Source organism: Orycteropus afer, unplaced genomic scaffold (assembly GCF_000298275.1).
Source record: "Orycteropus afer afer isolate SDZICR_OR568_19922 unplaced genomic scaffold, OryAfe1.0 scaffold00007, whole genome shotgun sequence".
Classification (NCBI taxonomy): Eukaryota; Metazoa; Chordata; class Mammalia; order Tubulidentata; family Orycteropodidae; genus Orycteropus; species Orycteropus afer.
Genome location: NW_006921594.1, coordinates 12313132 through 12331295, shown reverse-complemented (window position 1 = coordinate 12331295; position 18164 = coordinate 12313132). Strand labels below are relative to the sequence as shown.

The window sequence follows — 18164 nt, the reverse complement described above, 5'->3', positions numbered from 1 at the left end:
GGTTCAAACCCACCAGCCACTCCTCGGAAGGAAGGTCGGGCAATCTACCTCCATAGTGATACCACCTCAGAAACCCAAGGAGGGGTCGCTATGAGTCAAATCCAATTCGACGGTAGTGAGTTTGGCTTTTTTTTTTTTGGTAAATAAATTACTGGAAAGATTTCAACTGAATATTACCCAGTCATCAAAATGATGATAAGGATTTCTGTTTATTAACAGCAAAGGATGTTCATACTGCACTGTTAAGTATAAAATAATATGAATAATAGATATAGTAATGTATAGGCCAACAGCTGGGAGCTTAGTTTCCCAAAATGTTAATAATAAATCTATGATTAAGACCTTATTTTCTAGTCTTCAGCAATTAACAATACTTGATATGTCTAGCTTTCACGATGAACATATATTAACATAATTCTAAAAATTAAAAAGGTTTAGAAAAAATAAAATTTATTAAACCATTGATAATAGTGTGGCAGTAGTAGTATTTTAAAAATTAAACAGAACTGAGCTGATTATTCTGAAGTTACTTCCTTAAAAAAAAAAAATAGATACAGCATGTATCAGGCCTTATTAAAGTTCCTTCCTGTGCTGTATTTAGGACCATCCCAATGTAAGTGTGACTGCTAACCAAAAGGCTGGAGGTTCAAACCCAGCAGCCACTCCTCAGAAGGCAGGTTGGACAACCAACCTATTCTGCAGTGATACTGCCTCAGAAACCCAAAGAGGGGTCGCTATGTGTCAGGTACAACTTGATGGCACATAACAACAACAACAACAACAATGTAAGTGTAAAATCATATTATTAAATGAGACATTTTCAAATAAAATCAACTTTTTGAAAATCAAATTAACTGTCCACCAATATATAATATTTAAAATAAACATTTTCTCATAAAGCTACTGTCCAGATTCAGACTTAATTTGTTAATATCCAGGTCTTACTGTTTTTCTTTAATGTTATGTGTATCTTTTACTTATGGGCATAGTTTACAAAATACTCATTCCTATATCATATATTTTGGCAGAGATTAAAAAAGACAAAAACATCATACATATCAATTTTTTAGTTTATTTCAAAAAGAGTAACACACAGCATTTTCCTCGTATCTCCTTCCTGCATTTAAAACTATACATTTCTGCGAAGTTAAAATAAATGAAACGTCATTTTTCACTGTGAAAAAGCTGGGAAACCACATACATACATTACGTTGATTGTGATTTCCCAGTTCCTTGAATAAGTTTGTCTCTATGACACTGTATTTACAGTTAGGCCAGGCTATCAGAAGCAGCCCTGGTACCATCTGGCTGCTAACCAAAAGGTTAGTGGTTCAAACCTACACAGTGGCCACATGGGAAAAATACCTGGCAATCTGCTCCCACAAAGATAGCAGCCTAGAAAATCCTATGGGGCAAATATACTCTGTCACATGGGCTCACTATGAGTGGAAATAACATCAAAACTAGTAGGATGAAAATTCATTGACTTGAACACCTAACAGTATTTGTACTTTGCTTAAATGGCAATAAAAATTTAAAATAAAATTACAGGGGCTGTTTAAATGAATATCAGTTAAAAATCCTTCATTTTTTTTTTTTTTAGAATACATTTAAATAACCAGAAGCAAAACATGAACTCTTAACTAAGCTATATTTTCACTTTCTTGAAATACTCAAAACAAACACATTTAAATCCTAAGCCAATCTTCTGTCAGTTGGGCTAAATGTTGGTTCAAAACAAAAATGCAGGTAGCATCAATGGAGAAGACACCATTACACTAAATCAAAAGAAAAAGTTGAAAAGTTTCAACTTTGACTGACAAATAGTACAGTGAGAGCGACTACCCAAACTTTACGCAAGTCCTAAATGCACATTCTGCTTTCAACTCTCTGGTTCTCATCAGTACCTCCAACTGCTGTTGTTGTTAGTTGCCTATGAGTTGATCCCAACCCACGGTGACCCCATGTCTGCAGAGAACTGTTCCATAGGATTTTCAGGCTGCGATCTTCAGAAACAGGTCGCGCCAGGCCTGGTTTCTGAGAAGCTTCTGAGTGGGTTCTAAATGCCTACCTTCAACTAGGAGTCTAGCACTTAATTATGTGTGCTCTCCAGAAATAAAAGTGAAACTTTGATCCGTCTATTTTCCTTATTGTTAAAAGAAAATAACGTATGTTTAATGAGGAATAGTGAGGAAAGAAGCGGAAATTGTAACTTCAAATAAGGCTTTGAGAGTAACTATACACTTCAGGAGTCCCTGGATGGTACAAACGGTTAATGTCCTCGGCTTGAAAGGTTGAGGTCCCAGTCCAACCTTCTGGTTGGAAGAAAGGTCTAGTGGTCTACTTCCAAACAATCAGTGATTGGAAACCCTATGGAACACAATTCTACTCCGACCCACATGGGGTTACCATGAGTTACAATCAATGTGATAATAACTGGTTATTTTTCAAAGATGGAACCTAAATAAAGATTGATCATAAAGAAAAGAATTTCAAGAAAAATAGTCACCCAATTGGATAAAAAAGAGTTCTGGTGACATAGTGGTTAAGGCATTTGGCTGCTAACCAGGTCAGTGGTTCAAATCCACCAGTTGTTCCACAGGAGAAAGATGAGGCAATCTACTTCCAAAAAGATTTAGAGCCTTGCAAATCCAATGAAGGTCACTATGAGTCAGAATCTACTTGATGGTAGGCAGTTTAGTCAGATAAAGAGCTAGAGGTGTTGATGAACTGAACAATTAATCTGCTACATAACAAAGAAAAAATCAAACTGAAGAGGTTAAAAAAAAACAAGAAAAAGAAATCCAGGTCCTCTTCTTATTATCTGTGTGATTCTGGGAATGTTACTTAATCTCATCCTGACTCTATCTCCCTGTCTGTAAAATGATAACATATACCTCAGAGGGCTGTTGTGAGGCTTAAAGGAGATGTTGTTGTTGTTGTTGTTGTGTGCCCTAGAGACCCCTCCTTGGGTTGCCAAGGCAGTATCACTACGGAAGTAGATCGCCAACCTTCCCTGAGGAAAGGCTGGTGGGTTTGAACCGCCAGCCTTCTGGTTAGCAGTCAAGTGCCTTAGGTACTATAAAACTATAAAAAGTTAAAACAGTACTTACCACACAGCAATCAATGGTAGATTTTTTTTCATTATTAATATGAAATTGTACTTAAAAATTAATTTATCCATTTTCTATTTAAATTATGTGATTTAAGACTAATAAAATAGGAATTTCTATGGATTGATTTCTCTAGTTCCTCAAAAAAAGAAAAATTCCTTCTCCAGTAGGAATTTGAGGCTTGATTCTCCTCCTCCCTCTTTTTTAAAAAAATTTTCATTCTAGTACCCATCTAACTTGAAAATCTTAATAGTTACACTTCAATATTGTGTTCCTAAAGTGCTTGAGAAATGTACTTTATATGATACAATTAAAAAATAGTACTTTTGCACATACAAGAGTAGAACATACAACCACAGATTATGATGTATACCCAATATGACCTTCCTAAATGGTAGCATAGTGGCTAAGGCACTTGACTGCTAACCAGAAGGCTGGCGGTTCAAACCCACCAGCCACTCCTCGGAAGGAAAGTTGGGCAATCCTACTTCCGTAGTGATACTGCCTCGGAAACCCAAGGAGGGGTCGCTATGAGTCGGGGCTGACTCGACGGCAAACAACAACAACAACAACAATACCACAACACAGTACCTAAGGCACTTGACTGCTAACCAGAAGGCTGGCGGTTCAAACCCACCAGCCACTCCCCGGAAGGAAGGTTGGGCAATCCTACTTCTGTAGTGATACTGCCTCGGAAACCCAAGAAGGGGTCGCTATGAGTCAGGGCTGACTCGACGGCAAATAACAACAACAACAACAATACCACATAAATTTATCTTTTAGTTCTATTTATAAAGAATGATGAGAGAAAAGCAGTATTTTGAGGGCTCATTATACGCTAAACCTGGTAAAAGTTGATCTATAAACTCTTGTCTCATTAAATCTACCAAATAGTGAAACCTAAAAGAGAATTTAACTTGACTTGTCAAAATCCACAAATAACAAAAGGGATGGAAATGGGATTAAAACCAAGGTCTAGACGGTTTCAAAGTCCATGTTTTCCCGTCTCATATTTGCTTGCTAACTAGAAAGTCTGAGGTTCAAACCCACCACTGCTCTCTGTGGGAGAAAGATAAGGCAATCTACTTCTGTAAGGATTTACAGCCTTGGAAACCCAGTGGGGGTTGCTATGAGTTGGAATCAACTCAATTACAGTGGGTTTAATTACAAAATACATAGCAGAAACAATTATGATATTTTACAGTATAATTATACAATGTTTTGAAGTCTCTAATGTGTTAAGTGGAAAATTCTTTGGTGAAAAAAAAGTTTACAAATACTGTTATTTTCATAATTAAATTAAAATAACTACCTTCCAGGTAAGGAGCTCTGGTGGCATAGTGCCTAAGGCATTTGACTGCTAACCAGAAGGCTGGTGGTTCAAACCCACCAGCCACTCCTAAGAAGGGAGACTGGGCAATCTACTTCAATAGTGATACTGCCTTGAAAACCCAAGGAGGGGTTGCTATGAGTCGGAATCAACTCCAGGGCAATGAGAGTCTACCTTCCATGTGCCCATTCAACACATTTACTCATAAGTCATTTGCCCTCAGTAGAAGTCTTCCCAACCACTTCTTTCCATGTTTTATTTTCATTAAGTTTAAGTAAGCAAGTTTAACTCACTCTAAAATACCGATTTCATTATTTAGTTTTAGATGGAAAGTCTCTCCATCAATTTGATGGGTATTCTTTATACATTACATTATGGACTTTTGAGAACATTCTTAAGTACACCCAAACCTTATCAAAAAACAACTACAAACAAAATCCCATCCCTCTATCCTCTGTCCTACCTCCCTCCAATTACCACAGCTTAGGATTTGTGGGGAGTTCCTGGGCGGTGCAAATGGCTAGTGCACTTGGTGGCTAACTGAAAGACTGGGAGGTTCAGGTCTACTCAGAGGCACCTGGAAAGAACAGCCTGGCAATCTATTTCCAAAACATCAGTCACTGAAAACCCTCTGATACATGCGGGGTCACCATGAGTCAAAACTAACTCAAAGGCAACTGGCTTCTCTCCTTTATCTTCCAAAGAAGGCATCTTTTTTTTATACTAGGCAGCTTTCCATTCCAGCCAGAGTAACTGGATCAAGCTGGAGGATGTAAGTCATCACGCAGCACATCCCAATAAAACACCATTTTATGCTACTAAAGTCTGTTCCATTTAGACTGCTGATACAGATTTTAATCATTCATACTCTCCACTCTTCCCCAAGATGCAGTTCTTCCTCAAATCCCTTCCCAAGTGATTTTGTATCTGTGTATAAAAACAGTATCTGCCTCAATCTACTACATCTCCCAAGAAATATGACTTATATCTTCAAACTTCCTTTAGCAGTAGAATCTTTTCTTTTTCAAATAAAATATTTTACAAAACCTAAGTTTATGATCACTTTTTATTTAAAACAACTTACTCTCCATGGAAGCAAAATTAGAGGACCAGAACTAAAATAGTTCAACATTCCCTTCATCCAAATCTCTAGGATTCCTTAGAACACAGTTTGAAACAAATATGATTTTGAACTACTGTGGTGGTTAAGCTTGGCTGGGCCTGGTTGAGTGGCTGGGCAGCTGGATATAGTATTCTCAATGATGAGATTGGTAATTAACTCCATGGTGGACTCTATTGGAGCAGATAAGTAGCTGCTTTGTGTATGTGGTCTGCTTCCTGTATATAAGAAGCAGCTTTGGGGATGGTCTCTAGCTTAGGGCACAGCTGAACCCTGCATGTAGCTGTGTCGTTCAGCAGCCTGTCATGTTCTGTTGATCTTGCGACTTTCAATAGACTTGAATGAATGGCCTGCCGTGTGGTTTGGTAACATCGGGACTGTGCCTTTTTACTTGTCAACCTTGAGCTTGGCAGCCTCAGCAGCCAGCAGCTGTCTGAGTGAAGAAAGCCTCCAGCTTCAGTGGGCAAGGCGCAGGAGCAGAGCTGAAGCCCAAGGTTGAGGGGCTTTCACCCAGCCCCTAGAGCCTGGCACTATGAACTCAGACTTAAAGCCTCCAAACTCTAAGAGAATAAACTCCTGTTTGTTCAAGCCATCCCATTTGTGGTATTTTCTGTTAGAGCAGCACAGAGGTAACCAAAACAACTACTAACCTCAACAGAACACTTCACGGGAAACTTCCTGCTCACTCTGCTGAGATCCTAACTAAGTATTATTTTTATTTCTGTTAGAAATTAAGTAACTGGGAATACATGCTACAAGATAAGCCAAGGACCAAGAACGGATGTTATAACTGAATAACTCTAAACGAGTCTTAGGAAATGGCACATAGCAGGGGTTTAAAATATATCTATTGGCAAAGAATTGAGGACGTAAACTTGATTAGTTAAAAAGCAGGCTTCTTCAATTTCCAAACTCTTTAGCTGTAAGAATCTTCAATATGGCCTGAAGCTATTATTTGTTCTTTAAAATGAAAAGGTGAAAAGAAAAAAGGGGGGAGGCCTGATTATTACCCATCATGTTAAAAGATATTTCAGGATATTTCAGTAGCAGTATCCCATTAGAGCTGTTTATCTTAAAATCACCAGCTAACATTTCATATCTGTATATAAAAAAGGCATCTGCTTCTTGCCAGTAAGAAGGCACATAAGTGATAGCTCTGGCACTTTCTTCTTCTGTGAGGAGAAACAGGACACATGCAAACTGGTGCTTTGGTATAGGTGTACTTTATTTTCTTTCAACTCTATGTCTTCCTAGGGCAGAACTTCAATATTAGTCATTCTGATAATAATGGTATTACTACTGATAAATCCAGAGATGTAGGGGGGAGAAAAAGTGGGGGAAACAAAAAAATGAGAGAACTAAATGAAATGGTAAATCGATGATGAGCCTGTTCATTTGGTGCAAACAGGCAAGCAGCAGATCTTAATTTTTTTGTTTATAAATAGGGATAGTATCCAATTTCCATCTCTACTTATTTGCCAAAAAAAATCCTCCCCAAATTTTCCCAGCTCATTCAATTACTTAGCCCAGATGGGGTCGCATGTCCATTTCTAAACCATTATGAAAAGGAATGAAACTACCAAGACCAATCATGAATTAAGCCCTGGAGCAGGGGAGTGGGTCCTTCACTGTACCCAAGGTTACTAGGATGATGAACTTCACTGTACCCAAGGTTACTAGGATGATGAACATGCAACAAAACTAGGACTCTGTCAGAAGGGAAGAATGGGAGAAAGGAACAGGGAAGTCAATCAAGGATGTATGCTGTACCGATTGAATATAGAGTCATATGTTTTAGAAGCTAAATAGAGGTTTAAGAGTTGGCATCCTGTTTTTAAAAATGAAGATCCTATCCACTTGTTATTTCCTGGAATATATGAAGGAGGTCCTAGGAATAGTTGCTGGCAAATTCAGCATTTTCCTTAAGCAGTAATCTGGATAAACTTGACAGCTAGCAGTTGAATCTCCAGAGACCCAGGCCACATAATTTAGGCATGGAGATGTTTCACAACAGAAGTTACCAATTCTTACCACTGCTACAGAAAAGCCTCCATAAATCTCTTCTGCTTCATTCGATTCTGGGTATCACATCTTCTTGATGTACACAGCAGGATAAATTAGCCATAAAAGATATACCTAAATAACTACCATGCCCATTTTGAGCTATATGATATAAACATAATTAGAAAATGATTTGCCTGATGTAATGATTTCAGGATCTTTTTTTTCCAAAGTGGATTTATTTTAACTATAATCAATATAGAAAAAACATAGATCATCCCCACTAACCAATGAATATATTCCTAGTTAGGATAATAAAGCTGTACCATCAGTATCATCTTCCTTTTTGATCTGGTAAAGAACACATTTCTGATTCATCAAAAGGGATTTCAAGTCCCTAGCAGTGAAATCAAAACAAATGAATAATACTTTATTTTCCTGAACATGTCTCTCAAAAGTTTATGCTTACACGACCTGTTGTTTACATGGTGTTAAAATGTAGAATTTTGTAAGTTTACCAATGATCGTAAATTACATTAAATCATTTTAACTTGTCTATGTTGTTGTAGTTGTTGTTGGGTACCATCAAGTCAGCTCCAACTCATAGTGACCCTATGTAGAACAGAACAAAACACTGCCCGGTCCTGGCCATCCTCATAAGCCTGCTATGTTTGAGCCCATCGTCAATCCCTCTCATTGAGGGTCTTCCCCTTTTTTCACTGATCCTGTACTTTACCAAGAGTATTCCTTCTCCAGGGAATAACTTGTTAATAGTCAATTTCAATTTAACAAAACAGACTGATGGAAGCTATTTCATATCGTTCTTGGCTTTTTCACATATAACGTTATGAAGTACAATGGCAATCAAAATTAGACCACCTAAACTTCTTGTACACTATTAGAGACTAAAAGCTGTAATTCATTAAGAAGAAAGTGATACTATTTTAAAGGAAAAGTCATTTAAATAAGAAGTTTCTATCTCTGAGTTACTATGTTTGTATACACTAAGACACTTCTCAATTTTTCTAAAAAAAGAAAAAAAAACTATTAATGATATGAACTGGAAAGGAAAGAGGCTGAGAACTACTGGCTTAAGAGTCCAAATGGAGAAATAAAAACCTTAGAACCAAGAAACTGAAAAAGGTTATACATTACTAATTTGAAGACCTTACACTAAATAAATTTAAATAAATGTACCAGCAGGGAGTGACAAATAGGAAGATAAAGAGTTTCTATAAGTATTATTAACCAATCATACGGAATAAAACATATGCCTAGCAATGCCACTGCAACTCTGAAATGTATCAAAAACAATGTACTGAAGTTTACAAAAAGTGGGCTAATTGTTTTTGTCAGGATGCTATTTTTTTTTTTCTTTTGATACTACATGACAAAAGACAGAATCAAATAGCATCACAGATGATATATGGGTTTCATCTGTAAAAAAAAAAAAATTACTAACACTAATTTCAACTAGTTAAAAAAGAGAGTTTTGTGTATGCGCTTTAATATGCTTTTTTCTACCACATGCTAACCCGTACCTAAGCAGAAGCCCATTAGTTGACCATTTGGACATGGGCACAGCATCATCTCCACCTGGTGGTAGCTAAACCTAGTCACATATGTGAAGAATTTAGAGACCCTGTAAGCAAATGTTCTTACTGAAAATGTTCATCATTCGATATCATTAAATTATAAATTTAAAAATGCATATTGAATTCCCTACATCAAAGTTGTCACAAAAAAACTATATATTAAATGCATTTAATAATCAAGTCACCTCAGACTTATAATGAAGACAAACTTAATACTGGAAATAGATTCGTGGCATATTTATAACTTTTCCTATCAATAAACAATTTTAAAAAGCTTGAAATATAAAAACTTTCTAAAATTCTCACATCCTTAGACATCTGAGAAAACATTCATTTGTTTAATAATTATTGGGCATTTGACTGCTCACCCACCAGCCACTCCTTGGAAGGAAGATTGGGCAATCTACTTCTGTAGTGATACTGCCTTGGAAACTGAAGGAGGGGTCGCTATGAGTCAGGACAGACTTGATGGCAATGAGTTTGATTTGGTTTGGTTACACAGCAATTGATGCATTTGAATTATGGTATTGGCAAAGAATATTGAATATACCATGGACTTCCAGAAGAATGAACAAATCTGTCCTAGAAGAAGTACAGCCAAAATGCTCCTTAGAAGAAAGAATGGTGAGACTGTGTCTCACATACTTTGGACAGGTTATCAGGAGGCACCAGTCCCTAGAGAAGAACATTATGCTTGGGAAGGTGGAGGAGGGTCAGTGAAAAAGAAGACCCTTAATGAGATAGACTGCCACAGTGGCTGTAACAATAGGCTCACACGTGGCAACAACTGTGAGGATGGTGCAGGTCCGGGAAGGGTTTTGGTCTGTTATACACAGGTTCACCATGGGTCAGAACTGACTCTATGACACCTAACAACAGGGGCAAAGATTACATAAATCACATTTATTTTCCCTCACTGGTGCATAAAGATCAGAAATGTTTGCCTTTAAGTAGTGTTTTATCAGACTTTGAAAATATTACAGCTGTAAGAATACAAGTGGATAAAACAAGCTTATGCTATCTCATCTTTCCACAATATCTCGTAAAATGCCTCCATAATAAATTTCACCTTCTTTTAAAGATATTTTCTCATGATACATTGTGTTAATTAATATACTAGAGCTTAAAAACATAATTATAAAACTCAGAAAATAAACCATAGCAATAAAAAATAATGGAGAAAATACTTCTACTATACTCAACTACTTAATTATAATTTACTGCTGGATTATACTTTTGGATAAAAAAAAAAAAAGAATGCTATTTAAATGATGATTGTGGTGGACTGAATTGTGTTTCCCCAAATCTATGTTGGAATCCTGCAGTGTAGTAAATTACTTTGTGTGGCTTTTCTACCCATAAGTCTTTGTAAACTCCAAGGTGGGATTTGCTATGAGCAACTGAGCAGCCCCTGATTGCTGAAGGTGTCCACCTGGAGTATTTCTGTTGGGCGTGGCACAAAACAATGTTCTGGGAGGTGCCCACTCTCTCTCAGGTGCTTAGAGTTCTGACGCTATAATTGACTAGTTTGACCACCCTGCAGGGCTCAAAAGGAGGCCTCCTAGAGGCAGAACTCTCTGACTGCTGGTTGAGGAAGACGTGCTGCTGAAAGAGACACGCACCCCGGAAAGAGACACGTGCTGCTGGGAAAGAGACGCAAGAGACACACATTGCTGAGTGAGACACCGAGGGACCAGCACTGCTGGGAAAGAGACTGTGAGAGACTGTTGGCTGAGGGACAGTGGGCTGGGAGACTGAGCATTTTTCCTGAACTCGAATTGTAGCCTGTGGTGCTTCCCTAATAAACCCCATAATCTGTGAGTTCTGTGTGGCCACTGCAGCGAATTATCGAACCCCGGAGAGAGGTGGTGGGTGGTTTGGGAGGAACGGTTGGTGAAAGGGCTGGAGGGAGGCAGCATGTCTGGCCTTGTAGGAATAGGCCTTGAGTTACTGCTGGTAATCCTGTCTTCCTCTTGTAGGGTTAGAGGAGATCAGAACATGTGGCCTTGCCGTTTTTGCAAATCCTAAACCCTATGCTTGTGAATATAATCCTGTTTGAGAATAGGGTTTTCTTTGTTATGTTAATGGACTATATCAGTGTAGAGTGGGTCCTTAGCCTAATCACTTCTGAATTACAAGTAGTAGCACAGACACAGAGACAAGTGAACACAGGGGGGAAGATAGAAAACCAGAAAAGACCCCAAGGAACCAGGGAACACTTAGGCTACAGAAGCTGAGACAAGAATCTTCCCCCCGAGTTCACGGAGATAGCCTTCCTCGACAGCCAGTTCCTGAAGGCGGACTTCTAGCCTCCTAAACTGTAAAAAAAATTAAAATAAATTTCTGTTCTTTAAAATCATCCACCTATGGTTACACTACGAGACTAAGAAGATAATGACCCAATAAAACTTAGATACAGAATGTTAGTCACTAACAAGGATCAATCCCAATCATAACATAAAATATATTTACTATATTATCATATCATGTTTATATATTGTTGTTTTTGTTATATGCCATCAAGTCGGATCCGACTCATAGCGACCCCTCCTTGGGTTTCCGAGGCAGTATCACTATGGAAGTAGATTGACCCATCTTCCTTCTGAGGAGTGGCTGGTGGGTTTGAACCGCCAGCCTTCTGGTTAACAGTCAAGTGCCTTAGGCACTATGCTATCAGAACTCCCTATGTTTATATATATATATATAATATATATATCTATATCTATACGCACACACATATACGTGTATGCATGTTAATATATTAATATTTTATATCTTAGGTGTTAATATTAAGCAATCATACTTTAATCAAAGGTCATTTTCTCAATTTCACAGAATTATAAAATACACTTATTTAGACTTACTTTGTATTCAAGTTATTCTTAGAAAGTAGAATAAAAATTAAATTTTTATCTTTTCTTTCAAGAAAGTACACTAGGACATCTACCAATGACAGCAATTGTTTTTGTTAAGTTATTAAATGCTGCCATTGATTTAAGAAAAGTGGTTTCTTTGGTAGAATCAGATTTTTATAGATATACCAGATATGTGACCTTTGGCCCAACTAGAATATATACTGTATAAAGGGCAGGGAGGTTTCCTGTTTTGTTCAGTGTCTAGAATAACATGTGGCATATACTAGGTATTCAGTCAATACTGGTTGGATGAATGAGTCAGTTTATCTAAACTTTAATTTCTCTACAAAATAAGCATAAACAATAAAAATAACACTCATGGAGGAAAGGAAGCCTAGTGATGCAACAGTTAAATGCTCAATAGCTAACCAAAGAGTCCGCAGTTTAGACTTACCCAGGGGCTCCACAGGAGGAAGACCCAGAGATCTGTTTCCACACGTTACAACCAAGAAAACACCATGCGGCAGCTCTTCTCTGTCACATGAGGTCACTAGGAGTGGAAATGACTCAATGGCACCTAACAAAAACATGGAGGAAAACGATGTCCTCCCTACCCAGCTCTCCCATTTTTGCTCATCTGCACTTTACATGAAGCAGTAAATAAAAAGCTTCACACTTGCTGCATCCCAGGGCAAGAAAATGATTTTCTCAGTACCTTGATGAGAACCAGAGGTCAATCATCCAAGCTTCTCAATTGGTGAAAGGTTGAGTTGGATAAAGGTCCTACTTAAAGTGTTTAAAGAGTCTTTAGGCTCTTGATCACAGATGCTGCTTTACTTATTGGTAAGTAAAGGCCAGGGCTTAGTGAGCTTCCCATTTCTAGTGCCATAAACAAAACACTTTTCTGGAGGAAAGTACTGGACGTCCCATTTCTGCCTTATTCAGCTCAATTTCTCTACTTTAGCTTCACACTTAGTAAAGCTTACAGAGGGGCCAGGCTTGGCTCTGATGTGCCTAATCTCTTCTTGGTTAAGGACGTACATAGGAGGAGGGTGAGTGATTAGGCTTTCTCAAACCCAAACATTTCATCTCCACTGAGTTGCCGTGAGGCATGAGGTAACACACAGCAAGCATGGGGATCACTTAGCGTAGAACCTCGACACAATGGACACTCAACAAATGCCAGTGCTGCTGTCTCAACTCCCATCACAGTGCATTTTGCTATTCTAGACCCTTTGCATTTCTCTATGGATTTTATAATCAGCTTGTCAATTTCTAAACGAAAGCCTGCTAGGATTTAGACTGTGATTATATTGAATCTGTAGATTAATTTAGGGAGAATGGACACTTTAACAACATTGTCTTACAATTCATAACAAGGTACATTTCTCCATTTATTTATATGTACCTTCTTTAACTGTTTTCAGTAATGTTTCGTAGTTTCCAGAGTACTAGTCTTGTATATGTTGACAGATTCATCCTTAAGCATTTCATATTTTTGCAAAAGTGGTATTTTTAAATTTCAATTTCTAATTTGTCATTGCTGATAAGAGTATATAAAAATAAAATTGATTTTTGTATCCTGATCTCATATCCTGAAAGCTGGCTAAACCCCTTTTTCAGCTCTAGTAGCTTTTTTTGTAAATCAAAATGACATAATGCTACACACCTAAAATTAAGAAGACAGGCCAAATGTTGGTGACTATGTGGGGGGAGCTGGAATTTTCATAGTATTTGTAGGGATGTAAAATGTTACAACTACTTTAATAAACACCTTTGCAGTTTTTAGAATGTTAAATATACACCTGTCATGTGATGCAGCCATTCCATTCCTAGGTATTTACCCAAGAGCAATGAATGCGTATGTCTATACAAAGTCATATGTCCATAAAAAGATTTATACATGAATGTTCATAGTACCTTTATTTGTGATACCCTAAAACCAGAAATATCCCAAATGTCAATCAACATATGAATGGAAAAGAAATTGTGGTATATCCAACCATATAGCCATACAACTCAACAGTAAAAAAGAATAAAATTGATGCACTCAACATGGATAGATTTCAAAAGAATTATGCTGAATGAAAGAAGACAAATAAGAAAGAGTCCATACTATATGTTTCCAATTGTATAAAATTCTAGAAAACGCAAACAAGGTAGCAAAGAAGGTAGATCAGTAGTTGCCTGGGGAGGGATTATGAAGGACCACGAGGAAACTTTTTGAGGTGGTAGTTATTGTCTTGATTTTAGCGAGGGTTTCACAGGTGAATACAAATGTCAAAATCTGTCAAATTACACATTTTTATATGTGCAGTTTACTGTACATCATTAACACCCCAATTTTAAAAAGTAAAAAGCCAGTATGAGATAACTGTCCTTAAGAATCCAGAATAAACTTCCTTCCTTAATTGATATGTAGGAGCTCTGGTAGCGTAGTGCCTAAGGCACTTGACTGCTAAACAGAAGGCTGGCGGTTCAAACCCACCAGCTACTCCTCGGAAGGAAGATGGGGCAATCTACTTCCGTAGTGATACTGCCTCGGAAACCCAAGGAGGGGTCGCTATGAGTCAGGTCCGACTTGACGGCACGTAACAACAACAACAACAATTGATATGTAACTCACATACCATAAAACTCACCCTTTTAAAGTGCATAATTCCATGATTGTTAGTATATTCACAAGGTTGCACAACAATCACCACCATCTAATTTTAGAACATTTTCATCAGCCCCAAAATAAATCCATTTAGCAGTCACTCCAAATTTCCCAAGCTCCTCAAAATATATTAAGCATCTACATGATAATGTATTTCATCTGGCCACCCCAATTCAGCCTCATTAACTCACTCACTGCCATCAAGTCGGACCTGACCCATAGTGACCCCTCCTTCGGTTTCCGAGGCGGTATCACTACAGAAGTAGATTGCCCAACCTTCCTTCTGAGGAGTAGCTGGTGGGTTTGCACTGCCAGCCTTCTGGTTAGCAGTCAAATGCTTTAGGCAGTATGCCACTAGAGCTCCCATTCAAGCCTCAAGATCTTTCCTTTTCTTTTTTTTTTTTTTTTATTGTGATTTGGGTAAAAGTTTATATAGCAAATTCATTTTCCATATAGGATTTCATACATATTTGTTTCATGACATTGATGGCAATTCCCCACAATGTAACAGCTCTCTTCCCATTTCCTCCCCATAGTTACCTCTTCTCCGTGGTCCTCCCCTCCCATGTACTCCCAACCCACTCCCCCACAGCTGTCTCCTTGTGCAAACACTGCCCTTCTGTTCTCCCACATTTGTTTCAAGTGTATCTACTTTACCCCATATGCCCCTCTATTGTTCGGCTAGAAGCCGTAAGAGTGAGTTCGGTTCCAGACTGGAATGGTAACTAGGAGCCACAAGCCCTTGCAAGTGTAAGAGATAGGTTTTAAGTTAATTTTAAATTTTAAATGACTGTGAATTTTATTTGTTATAATAAAGAACTGGAACCATACTGACAGCCATTGATAATTTTAGAAATGTTGCAATAACAGAAATATCACTTAGTGTACATGTGTAACAGGACTGTCAAATTACCATATTCTTATTGACTGCTCACCAGAAGTCTGGCGATTCAAACCCACCAGCCACTCCTCGGAAGGAAGGTTGGGCAATCCTACTTCCGTAGTGATACTGCCTCCGAAACCCAAGGAGGGGTCGCTATGAGTCGGGGGCGACTCAACGGCAAATAACAACAATAACAATGCAAATAACGTGTGTTGTGAGGTTTTATACAAATCACACGACCCTGTCGTGTATTAGTTTCCTTTGCGTTATATGTGTGTGCACACTATCTATATGGAAGTGTTATTTGAGAAAACATGTTACTATTTCTATTAAAATATTAATTCCAAATGTAGAAACTTTATTTATTTTCCTCTTAGTTTCTCTTTGATACTTAACAGTGCCACAACTTGCCAAGATTGAATCCTGGGCATGACTGTTAAAGATATGATACCTTTCAAATATTGAATAGCACATAACCTGCAAAGCTTTAAAAATGTAAATTAATACAGCCTATTTTGAGATAATTTCAATATAAATAATACTTTCTTAACAAACTCTGAAACATTTAATATTTACAAAACAGCTGGGTAAAGCCATCTCCACACTGGAAGGATAATGGGTTTATGTTCTACATTGTACCAACTCAGAACATTATGATTAATATTTATGCCTGTTTTTTAAAAAAAGACTTCATGATTACCATGTGTATTACAGCATCTGTCAATTCTGAAAAGGCAGTGATCATAATTAAACTCTAGCAATTTTTTATTATGGAGGAGCATCGGTGATAACAAATAAACATAATAAATCTTAGAATGATTTGTATCACTTGTTTGTTTGTTTTGATTTCTATCTGTGGTTTCTTTTGGTTTGTTTGTTGTAACTTTTTATTGTGATTTGGGTGAAAGATTTGTATTTGTTTCTAATGGTTCTATTATCCTGCAGACTGTTTTTGGAACATAAATTAAATGTGATATAGCAAAAAAATAACACCCAACACTTGGATTTTTACACTCCTAAGTTTAGCACATATTGTGAAAACAATGCTCAAGCATTACTCACTTCTTACAAATTAATTTTATACAATATATTCCAAGTACACTAAATCGCAAGCTGCATACATTCAACATGGATGTGTCTGAGCAAGGTCTATATTTGAGTACTGTATATGCAACTGAAATGTTGTTAAAGCCTGATTTATGAAGGATATTCCATTTTCTTAGCAGAGAGGATGGAAAAAGCATTACAGTATGACTAACTGAATATCAAAGACAGCAAAATTCAGATAGACTATGTAATAATCATCTTTCTGATATTCTTTTAGCATAACTACTTTCAAAGTACACAGCCTGATACAGAGACTCTTAATATCTGAAATAGATATAATCAAAGACCTTCTCCACTGTACTTCAGGAAAATTACTAGGTAGCCAATAAAAAGAAAATGACAAAGCCTCTACCCACTCACTAGTTTCTCAAAATTTTGCCTGAAAAATTATGAATTACTTCATCATGAGGCCTACACCTTGTTAACAGCAAAACCATGAATGCCAAAACCTTTGAAGCCAAGGGCCTACTCTAAATGTTTAGAAAAAGGATGAATGAATGAACAAACAGATTAAATAAATCTTCTTAGCACACTGTCAACATGGGATCCGTCACCTAAAATACAATGTTTCCCTTAATATTTCCTCTAGAGAAATGAAAACTTACGTTCACACAAAAGCATGTATATCACTGTTTATACTGGCTCTATTCATAATCACCAAAAACTGGAAACCCAAATGTCTTTAAACTGGTGAATGGATGAACAGTGTTACTTCCATACTACAGAATACTCAGCGATGCAAAGTAACAAATTAGTGGTGCACATAACAACTTGGAAGAATCTCAAAGGTAATATGCTTAAAAGAAGCCAGCTTCAAACAGTTATATATCATGATTCCATTTATGTGACATTCTCAAAAAGACAAAAATATTGTGATGGAGAACAGATCCATGGTTGCCAAGGTTAGGGGAAGAGGGAAAGTGTTAACTATAAAGGGAGAGTATGGGGGAGTTTCAGGGGGTAATAAAGTGTTCAGTATCGTGACTGTGGTGATGGTGAGATGAATCTATGCATGTATTAAAATTAACAGCACTGTGAAGCAAAAATAGGTGAATTTTACTGTATGATCACTGAAAAAATAAACAGCACTTCCAAGAGATCAACTAATTTTACTCACACATCCTGAGAAATGTGACAATGCTACATATATAGCCAGTGAGTTACATAAATGTGTTCAATAATATTTGTTAAAGGTAATAACAAAATTCAACAAATTAAGACTGTAAAACTCTTTAATCAAAAAAGGACTCACCGAGTTCACTGAGACTCTGAGCAGCCTTTGTTATCTCTCGGCTTCCCCCCTGCAGCTGTCCTTGGAGTCTCTTACTGAGATACAAGATGCGTATTATTCTTCGAAGCAAATCACAGGCAACCTGTGCAAACATCACAGTGTTAAATACGTACAGTCAATCTAGGAAATTTTATTACTATTACAGTTAATATGTGTACCTGTCAATTTTCCCCACATGCTAAAGATTCGCTCATGCCTTTTTTCCTCACA

At 37.3% G+C, this 18164-nt stretch overlaps 1 protein-coding gene across 1 annotated transcript in view; it reads right to left on the bottom strand.

The window, feature by feature from the left end:
* Window positions 1–18164, bottom strand: part of COG5 (component of oligomeric golgi complex 5) — a 382415-nt gene that overhangs the window by 291197 nt on the left and 73054 nt on the right. The window contains exon 8 of the mRNA XM_007945097.2: window positions 17916–18036. Coding sequence (XP_007943288.2) covers window positions 17916–18036 — 121 coding nt within the window. The remainder of the gene's footprint in view (window positions 1–17915; window positions 18037–18164) is intronic.